Source organism: Borostomias antarcticus (genome assembly GCF_949987555.1).
Source record: "Borostomias antarcticus genome assembly, chromosome: 4".
In the NCBI taxonomy this organism is placed as follows: domain Eukaryota; kingdom Metazoa; phylum Chordata; class Actinopteri; order Stomiiformes; family Stomiidae; genus Borostomias; species Borostomias antarcticus.
Window position 1 is genome coordinate 20,924,599 of NC_140237.1, and position 10,678 is coordinate 20,935,276.

Below are 10,678 nucleotides of genomic sequence, written 5' to 3' on the forward strand. Positions count from 1 at the left end.
CACGCCTCGCTGTTTTAGGTACACATAATTGCGGCACTAGGTCATACCAATTCTCACATCGTATACAGTATATTCAAGCGGCAATGTCTCACAGTTCTACTGTACTTACCTGTCAGAAGCGCTGTTGATCTCTCGGCTGCAGTCTCACGCAGTGTCCCGTTCCCAACCTGCTGTTGATGGCGGATCTGTCCCAACATCACCAAAGGCAGCCCTTAAATACTCGCCCGCCACTTCATTCCTCATCATCCAGAGTTCAGCGTTGATGCTCTGGTGAAAGCATCCTCCCAAAATAACCTGTGACAAAGCCTATAGCTCCCCTGACCAAGAATTTATTATCAGAGACCCCTGGCCCTAAGCTGGGATCTGCAGCTCTTCCCAACCATTTGTCCTACTTATCCTAGCATCCTAGCTAGATTTGTTTAATTTACTATAGGCACATCTTTCTGACAGCTGCACTGGGGAATGATTGGAAAATTGTGATGTGGGTGTGTCATTGGATGGAATTGAAAATATGCATTATGTATAGTTGCTATTGTGATTGTGATACTCTTACTGTATTCAGAATACAGTAAGAGGTTTCCTCTTTACAGAGAAATGTAAACAGGAGACATAAACAATATTAATAGTTTATTCACTATTTCACATTTACAATGACATCTGAGAATGTAATGCTTTAAGTACACTTCCTATAAATTAAAATGTCCAATCAAAATTGCCTGATTAGCCTAAGAATTCAAATACATTCATCACTCACACTTCCATTACGCATTCCACTTTTTGAGGGTAACAGTTAACATGTACAATGTGCAAAACTGTATCTCACTAGGTTTCTCTTCTTTTCTACAAAATACATGTTTACAAATCATTTCAGTCAACCTTTTGTCTTTCAGTCATCAAGTCTTGCTCTTACACAGAGATAAATACTGTAGAGTGAGGTGAATGGCTGTTCTCTATAGCATTTCTCTTCAAGACATTTGAAATACTTTCAGTTTTGAACAGTATAAAACTTTTTGGCAATTCATGTGACTCTGTAAATGAAATCAGACATTTACACAATATAGAAAACTACCCATCACCAGTTAATAGCACAGGTATATGATTCCTCAATCATATTATTACACATCCTCTATCAGTATCAAAAAGTGTAGTATTTAAACAGTAATATCTGCTCTAGTTTCAGACTTCCCAGGGTTAGCTGTCAAACCCTGCCAGACCTGCTGTATCAGAGCTATATTTGATAGCACCAGTTAACATGTCATCATTTCCACAACATGTCCACATGCGGCTAAAGAATCCTTTCAAACTCCACACACACACACACACACACACACACAAACACAGGTGGTGTAGCAGCATTGCGTCTCTAGCTGTCCTCAGTGCTGACCTCCAGCTTCCGCTGAGGGATGTAAACGGTTTTACCGGCCACGTGCCCCGTCGTGGTTACCACAGCAGCCAGTGGCGAGAGGGAGACAGGGGTGTGGAACAAACTGTGCTGAGGGAGGGCTGTCCCTTTGGGTGTGGTCATCATAGGCTGGGGGACAAAACAAAGCCAGACACAACAACAGAATTAGCAGAGCACACCTGGACTAACACCATTAACAGCAGTGTTTACTGTCAACATGGCAGCTCTTTAGGACAACAGTGGGGGTGTTTGCAGAGGCACAGAGTCAGCTGCATGTTTACGGAGACGAGTGCGGCTTAAACTGGTTGCTAAAACTCTATCTATCTATCTTACCTGCTGTACACTGATGAAGGTAAGAGGTTGCCCGGGTATCGGGTGCTGGACTGGCACAGGGGACAACGGCCTGATGAAGACCATGCCTCTCGGGGGCATGCCCAGGCGGGCGGGCAGGGGGCTGGGTGCGGAGGAGGCGCGTTCTGGGGTGTGGGAGTGAGCCGTGCCGGGGATGAGGCCCATGTTCTGCAGGGTGAAGTTGAGGATGGCGGGGCTGGGGCTGTGGATGCGGTGCCCCTGGGCAGGGAAGGAGGAGGCCGGAGGAGGCCTGTGCAGGTGCAGGCTGGTGGGCGTGAACTCCTGGATGGGGGGGGGGTTGGAACCTGGCGTGGACACATGAAAAACATTAGCATATAGTAATGGTAACATAATACAGAATCCTATTAATGTCAAGGTAAATGCCATAAGTGGGTGTGTGTGTTTTTTACCCGCAGTGGGTGTGTGGTAGATGCTGTAGGTGGGGGTTAAGGCCTTGCTGCTCTCTGTGTTGGGGGACTGAGCATCTTTGTAGCTGAAGAGGGATTGTTGGGTGATGGGAATCAGGTAGCCTGTGGGGATTAGAGTCTGGGACACAGAGAAACAACCATTGTTTACTTGCATCAATAATAATACTCTTTTGGTGGTGAACGTTTAGTGTTTTTGACTTTGTTTGTGTGTGTGTTTACCTCTGTGTGTAGATGTCCAGGCGTCAGGGGAACAGCTCTGACCGGAGTTAGGCCGGCCACATTGTCAGAGGTGGCGACCTTCTCCTCCCTCTCCAGGAAGGTCTCCACGCTCTGCGCCAGCGTTTGATTGGCGGCCGCGCCGTCGGGGGTGTTGACGAACTCGGGGTCCAGGTGCAGGGCTCTGGGGGCGGGCCGGCTGGAAAGAAGCCCCACCCTGCGAGCGTTCAAACGGGCCTGCAGGATCTCACCCAGCTTAGGGGAGGCATCCTTCTCCAGGAAGGTCTCCACGCCCTGCCCCGGTGTTTGACCGGCGGCCGCGCCGTTGGGGGTGTTGACGAACTCGGGGTCCAGGTGCAGGGCTCGCGGGGCGGGCCGGCTGGAGTAAAGACCCCCCCTACGAGCGTTCAAACGGGCCTGCAGGATCTCACCCAGCTTAGGGGAGGCATCCTGCACCGGAGGGAGAGAAACAGAGCGGATTAGAGATACTCGACGAGTTTGATGCGTTAACTGAGCAAGATATTTTAGTTTGAGTTCTCCACAAGCAGTGAGACGGGCTATAAACTGAGCCACTTTGAGGCATCGGCACTGTGTAATAGCAACATAATGTAGAGGCCTTACCCTGGAGGTGGGGTCGACCCTCTTGGCCTTGGAGGGGCTGCTCTCAACGGCTCCGTCCACACACGCGCGTTTCAGTGCAGAGGGGCTGCTGGAGAGCTGCTGGCTCTGAGCAGGAGACTGGCTGTGAGCTCGGACGTCGTTCGGACTTCGGCCCGCCTTGTCCTCGAACGTCATGGAGCGCACGGCCAGGCTGGTCGGCTGGGGCCGAGCCAGGGGGTGCGGTCGGAGGGCCGAGTGCCGCACGTAGACGGCGAAAGGCCCGCCCCCTCTGTGTTGGGGCAGCAGAACGGGGATGAGGGAGCCCTGAGCGGGGAGGTAGGACAGAGCCCCTGCTGGCCGGGAGGGGAACTGTGCCTGAGGGGTGAGGTGGGCAGCGTTGGCACGGGGTTCAGTAGGCGTTAGTACTGGCGCTTCAGGGGAGGACGTCTCTGGCTCTGGCAGGACTGTCACTGCCTCAGCGATGGCAGGCGTAGGAGTCTGCTCTGCATTCCTAGAACCAGACATCACATCTGACTGTCAGTGTTGGATCTCATGAGGCAGAATTAGTAACTTGGCCAGTAGCCAGAAAGACAAACATACATAAATACCCAAACACCTGGCAGGCAGCACTTACGTAGTTTGTTTGTCGAGCTGGATCTTACAAATGGCGGCTAGCTGAGCCATTTTGCTGGGAAAGAACTCGCCACTTGAGGAATCAACTGAGTGGAAAACAAGCAAAGAGCACACTTAGAATCGTCCCAACGTCAAAATCCGTTACAACCACAGGTCACACTTTTGAGTGTTCCTGCCACTCACCGAGGTTGTTCTTGACGGGGCTTGTCGGAGCCGAGTTGATCTTGCGGCGGTCATCTTGGATGCTCTTGGCCAGTTTGATGAGGGAGGGGTGTCGGGTAAAGCTGCGCTTGCCCCCCGGGGAGGAGAAAAGGTTCTTGGCACAGTTCTCTACTGAGGGACGAGACTCCAGTATCCTCTTGGTGGTGGAGGCACTGGCGGATGGAGTGGAGTTCTCCATGTCTGCAATACAAGAAAACACAATAAAGTGAACTGGGAGAGGCACAATTTAACAGCTCAATCGTTAAGGGGCAACAGACCGTCTAGAAAACACTTGGAATAACACAGTATAGCGGATAGAACATGTGCTACGCAGTGGCGTTGTTGCTCTATTGCAGATTAGTACGTACCCTTAACACCGGGGAAGTCCTCAGGGCCGGTCCACTCATAGGCTGTCTTCCTCCCTCTCTCCTCTGTTACATGGACCTTCTCTATCAGCTTCAGGCTCCGTAGCACATTGGCTATGTCATACAGCCTGCGCACTTTAGCTGGAAACGCACACACACACACACAACAACAACACAAATGTCAGCCTTGCACATACTGACTAGAAGCAGGTACAGGCACTAAATCTCACAGTCCCTCTCAGCTACAAGCTCAGCTCTAAAAAGCACGCTGACCGACTCCTCCCAGCAGTAGCTCCGCTAAGCATCACACTCACTCTTGAACTTGCTCTTGTCCTGATCTGCCACCTGGTCCTCCCCGATGAGGATCCTCGCGGCCACCTCCAGACTAACGACCCGGGGCTTGGACACCAGGAAGAGCATGACAAACTTCTGGCTCATCACCCTCAGAGACTTATCCTTCCGACTGTTCACAGAGGCTGGAGAGGGTAATGAGGAATAACAGAGTCATCACATCTGAACAATAACTCTGAACAATAACTCATACTGAAGTGACACAAGGCCTAAAAGTTGATCTACGATAACATGAACACCCGCCCCTCTCTCACCTGCTTTAAACTCAATTCCGGGAAGTTCCACAAAGAACATCTCCTTCTGTCCCGGCTCTCCTCCCTCGAAGTCCAACACCTCCTCGTTTTCCTTCTCCTCCCCGTCAAAGTCAAACCCCTTGTCCAGGCAGCGCTGGCGAATCTGCTGCATCTGCTGCCCGTAACGGTGCTCCTCGCCCACCTGCCTCAGCTTGGCCAGGGTCTCCGCTAGGTTGGCGCGTCCGTGCCACGTGTAGCGGTTCTTGGCCAGTCGGCTGACCATGTGAAGGCTCTCCAGCACGTTCATGATGTCATAGATTCGCCTGCGCTCCACATCTGTGCCAACGAAGATGTGCATGTATGAGTAAAAGAAAGACATCATGACAGTATAATGACAAACATCAAGACAAGTGAGGAGACGTAGGACTCACTGAGTTCTGCAGCCACATCATCCAAACAGATGTCGTTGTTGAGGGCAGGGTTGGGGTAGTCTGGGTAGCGAGCCAGGAACTTGTGGCAAAGCAAACCCAAACTTTTCTCCTTCCTGCTAATCTGCTTCTCTGCTTCATCCCCAAGTTCTGTGTCCTGCATACACACAACAAAAAATATATATATAATCCATACAAATGTGAGATCTTGACTCAAATCAATGGCTGTGTGAGAGTGCATGTATTCATTACCTGAGTAGAGTCTATGGCTTCTCCTCCAGGGTTGACCACACACAACTCCTTCTCTCTGTTTCTGATCTCAGGGCTGGCTGCACTGATCAGCATTTTCAAGTTAGAGGTTGGAGTCCAGGGCTCGCCAGCTCCTGCTTCTGTTCCTTTTGTGGGGGTAGTAAGGGAGCCCATGTCCGCTTGGTTCTCTGTAGATATTTTCCTTGGTGTTTTTGTCAATGCACGGGGCTCTGCAAAGACTTTACTCTGTTGAACATCACATAAAGCAATGATTACATTTTTGCTAACGGGTCAGGGTGATCAGTTCCAACAGTACAATTGTATGATCTTTCATATAACACTACAGGAGTTTGCCATAACCATCATAACAAACATGTAGGTTATTACTAGCTACTACTAACCTTGGGGTTGGAGGTGATTTGATTTTTCTGGCTCAGATTTTGGCAATCAAGCGATGAGCTCAACATTTTCCACCTAAATATCAATAAAGAAGAAAACGTTACATTGCTGTGTATGGAACGACTGGATAGCTAGCTGACTTAGATAGTGCTAAGTTCTCAGCATTAACATAAATAGCCTGCTAATTTGATTAGTAATTAATAAAATAAAATAAAACTTAACAAAATATCTTAGTCTCCCTAACATTAGGTTTTAAACTAGCTACCTTTTCTTTACTGCATTATATTTACTGGGTGACAGCATTGTGAAATGTCCACAAATCATATGACTCTGCGGCTAGTGCCCCTGTATATTTCATCAATGCTCAAAATCAAATCTAATCAAAATATGAATTTGACGTTTGGCGGTAACTGACACGCGTTCTATCCCGTGGTCATGGATCATGCTGAGCAGTTGACCAATCAGAATGAACAGAAAAGACCGCATCGGAAGTTCTCACTGTCCCGCGCAGGTAAATATGTTTGAAATCTTGGCGCGGCAGAAACATTCCAATGATACAACCCGGAACAATTGGCTCTCCCCACTGACACTGTACTAGCCAACAGTAGTTGTTGCAATACTGTTGCCGTTTCACATGACTAAACTTCAAGATACAGAAAAATTACAAGCGATATAACTAGCTAGGTAGATACCATTGACTACTCGTTAGTAGCTAGCTAGCGTTCTAGCCGGGCAGGGCTGACTTGTCCTGTTGCCCTGGCTACTAGCAGCTAATGTTAGCCAACTACATATTTACTAGCGCGCGCGGGGCGGTGTAACCAAACTAACCCATGTGCGTATTTTATTTGATCACAAACAAGATGTGCATAGCCTTGCATTTCCTGTAGCTAATGTTAACAGTAATCCTTTGGCGTTAGCTTAGCTAACCAAAGTTGGATGAGCTCCCCAGTGTAGCTAGCGTTACTGCTGCTGGGCTGGCCCTTCCTGTCTTGCTAAGTTAGCCCCACACAAAACCCATGCCATGTACAGTCACTTAGCTAGCCAGCTAACTTATATAGCGTTTAGTTGTTTTCCACACACCACATAGCTGACATTAGTTGTGAGATAGGATATGCGCGGGGAGCTAAAGTTAGCCAATATAATAAAACCGTCTTGTCCAGCCAGCTTGAAGATCATGAAGTAGCAAGCAAAGTAACGTTAAACATCATGTAATGTTAAACACATATATTTAATGAATAGTTAACGTAGCTACTTAACGTTGCCCCAAAAGTAATATAAGTCGCCGTTGTTGTGCCCCGCTCAAAAACTTGTTTGCATCTCTCACTTACCACGAAACATCCCTGAATAAGTGAAAAATGTTCAGTGTCCCTACTAGAAAAGGTCTTAGCAGTGCAAACTGTTCTTGTACACCACTGATGTAAAAAAAATAGATTTAAATATATTTGCTGTTATAGTATACCCACTTCTTCAGTCACCACTACACCACTCTGTAACCATTTGCTGCCGACTAGCCGCTATATGCTGAGGAGTTGTCCCGCCCTGTCGCTATGCATACAGCGCGCTCAACCCCCTCTCCCCGTCTCAAGACCATACACTTCCCCCACCAGAAACCGTAGATTTAAAAGTGTGATAACTACAAGAAACAAAGACCCGACTGAAAGTGAGGTTAATACAAGTCAACAGTCTGTCTCAACCCCATAGTATTGTGCTATCACGACAGCTATAATGATATAGCCTAGCTATCAACCCAAACATAAAACACACACAGAACATTTGGACGCTTCGATGATTATAGGCTACTTTATATGTGTAGGTATTGTATAAGACTATTATTTATTTTCTTAAACCCCCTCTTTCTCTCTCTCACACACACACACACACACACACACTTTAATGCTTTTATTGAGACAATAACACGTAGCCTACAGACACTCACACAAGGGAGAGACAGATGCTCATCACTATATTCTCAGATTTGTCTGGGACATGTCACAGTTTTGGCGCTAGATGGCAATAAAATCGTTCTCTTTGCGTGTCTCCATGGAAACGGACAGCGTAGAAGATGGGGGGAGAATACTAGGCGCGCGGGGCACTGACGTAATGTTATCGATGGAGGAGAGAGTGTGGGACTTCCTTCGAACACACACACACATACACACACAAACATGCAAAGGGAGGAGAGAGCGTAGGCAGCGGTGCACAGCCCACACGAGGCGACAGAGCATCCCGTCCAAAGGGGAAAAGCGTCTCTCTAGGTGGATTATTGGGTGAGCACTTTTATGTTTTCATTTCATACGATCGTGCGCTCTTTATTCAGGTAGTGAGTATTCTGTTAGCCTGAGTTTGTACCCTTTAGTTTAGTTGATTAGCCTTATTTCTGCTGTTCTTGCGAGTTATTCCGACCCTATGGGAAGAGCTTGAAATGTAATGCACCTGCCTCGCTGAGGTTGTCGTGAACAGACTCTCTGGTCTCTAAGTGTTATTGAATTGCTTAAAACATTTTTTAACATCAATTCGAAAGTTTACATTACAGGCAATAACCTGCAGTCTCCTCGAGTATCATGCATTCAGCAAAGCTGAATCTCAGAACATTTTACCGAGCCTAATTTGATTTAAATCCATTCGACGTATGTCGCACGGATTTAACATATAGCCTACCTCGATCAAACAATATTTGTTAGTGATAACTTTTTAGTTTTTGTGTATAGGCCTACAATTTCACTCTTGTGTTTTCTCCCCCGAATGCACACATGCACCTGTCCCCTGACCAGGACACCAGACAACAGGAGCTAGCAAACTTTGAACAGCGCAGCATTCCAGTCTTTACCTTTTTACTTTTAATCCAGGGGTTGGGAGACTGGATTCCCTCCAGTGCTTTTCTAATGGAGGACTTAGTTTCAGCCCTTTGGGACAGGGAGTCATGTTGGTCACATGTACCAGGATTAGATGTTTCCTTTTAGGTTGACCACTCAAGGAGACAGGGCCACCATGGCTCTGGAGGTCTGGATCACAGGGCCCCTGCCTCTCCCCTGATGCCCAGTCCAGGCTAGCCTCTGTGGGCTAAAAACTGCAGTCAAGAGCCATGGATAAACATCATGACAGACTGACAATTTTCCCCTAGAACAAAGTAATGGACTGATCTTGAAGGATCTTGAGTGAGAAATTTTGGGGGGGATTGAATGAATTCGGGACAGGCATCTCTTCTTGTTGCTTGGAAGGGATAGTTGGTTGGATATTTTTTCTTCAAAGAGGGGGCCAGTGGACAGGACTGGGACGCAGAGGGAAGATGGAAGGAGGAGGAGCAGAGGCAAGCCAACAGCAGCACCAGAGGAGGAGGGCTGTGATGCATGGCCTGGAAGACCAGAAAAGGGTGAGTGATTCCGCCAAACTTCGGTCTTACCCTCGATCCTCCTATCCCATTGCTGATGACTGACACCATGATTGACAGCGGAGGTGATATTGAGATAATTGAACTGCAAAGGTTTCAATATCATGCTGTCAAGGAAGTGCGTTGTTTGAGTACATCGCCAATGCAGAGATTTTAGGTCCATTGAGGTCAGGAAGTAGTTTTGAGTGACATGAAAGGGTGCATGCAGTTATATGCAGTTCAGATATGCCCTACTGTTTTCCGCTGAAAATAGATCACGTGACAAGCTTACAGAGTCGATCCACATTGTACTGTGATTTATGATTGGCCATCACAGCGGGTATCCCATACCATCTGGTCCAGTTGTGTGGCATCAGGTGCCAACCAGGCATAATTGACTTGTGTGTGATGGATGCATTGTGTTTCTTCAGTGTCTGCTTTGAAATGCACCACTCACAAACATTGTAAAATACATTACATTGCTGGAAAGAAGTACTGTAATTACTGGCTGTGTAAATGTCAAATTGCACCAGAATGCTTGTGGCATGTCTGACTCTTTAAAAAAAAAATCTTAATAGAACCCCCCCCCCATCTACCTAAGTGTCTTTTGAATAGTCAGTGAGGGCAAGGGCAGCATAAAGGCATCTGTGGTTAATAATAAGGGGAACCCATTGTGTTGGGCACAATGATATCAGTATGCATGGATTGTGTGTGTGTGTGTGTGTGTGTGTGTGTGTGTGTGTGTGTGTGTGTGTGTGAGAGAGTGTGTGAGAGAGTGAGTCAGCGTGTGTTTCCCAAGTTCTGCCTCAGTCTCTCTCTCTCTGTGATGTAGTGATGTATGCATGGATGCCTCTTGTTGCTCCTGGAACCGTGGGTGGGAGGCCCCAATCACTGACCCTGCATGGGCTAGATATCTCTCTGTGTTGACTGTTGACACATTATTACTCTTCATCTGGATGTGGAAGGCTGAAGTAAAGGCTCTTCTCTCTGCGCAGGTCCTTCTGTCAGTGGGAACGAGGGGAGAGGAGACCCTCATTCTGCTTACAGAGGTTGAGACGGGTTTCCTAAATGTGGCCAGACCACTCTGGGCAGACGCAGATAGGATGGCTGGGAAAGTTAATACCCACGCTAGAAACCACCGCTTGCAGATTTGGCCCTCTGCCCAAATGGAATGCAGACATCGTGAGGCTCTACCTCTCCTGTAAGAAGCATTGCAGCAGTCTGTCAGAGGTTGGAGTTGGGCTGAAAGGACTGCCTTGTCCATTGTTTTCCTCTCTCTCTCTCTCCCTCTCTCTCTCTCTCCCTCTCTCTCTCTCTCTCTCTCTCTCTCCCTCTCTCCCTCCACTAAATATTGATTTGATCAGGTGTGTGTTAAATTGATCACCTGGGATTTTCTAGAGCATTAATATTAATTGAAGGAAGGAAGAATTCCCAGCTGCTTCTGTTCCAATTTAG

The 10,678-nt window shown here is 47.7% G+C and overlaps 1 protein-coding gene across 1 annotated transcript; it reads right to left on the reverse strand.

Moving 5' to 3' along the window:
- Positions 1–1,363: 1,363 nt before the first annotated feature.
- Positions 1,364–5,691, reverse strand: e2f8 (E2F transcription factor 8; the record flags this gene model as incomplete). The annotated part of the gene is made up of 12 exons (XM_084437374.1): positions 5,461–5,691; positions 5,212–5,365; positions 4,802–5,116; positions 4,511–4,672; positions 4,200–4,337; positions 3,814–4,032; positions 3,632–3,716; positions 3,019–3,508; positions 2,401–2,667; positions 2,164–2,299; positions 1,736–2,058; positions 1,364–1,531 (listed from the first exon to the last, which is right to left on the reverse strand). Exons 1-12 carry the CDS (start codon positions 5,629–5,631, stop codon positions 1,364–1,366), a joined length of 2,628 nt encoding a protein of 875 aa, XP_084293500.1. The 5' UTR covers positions 5,632–5,691.
- Between the last annotated feature and the right edge of the window lie 4,987 nt (positions 5,692–10,678).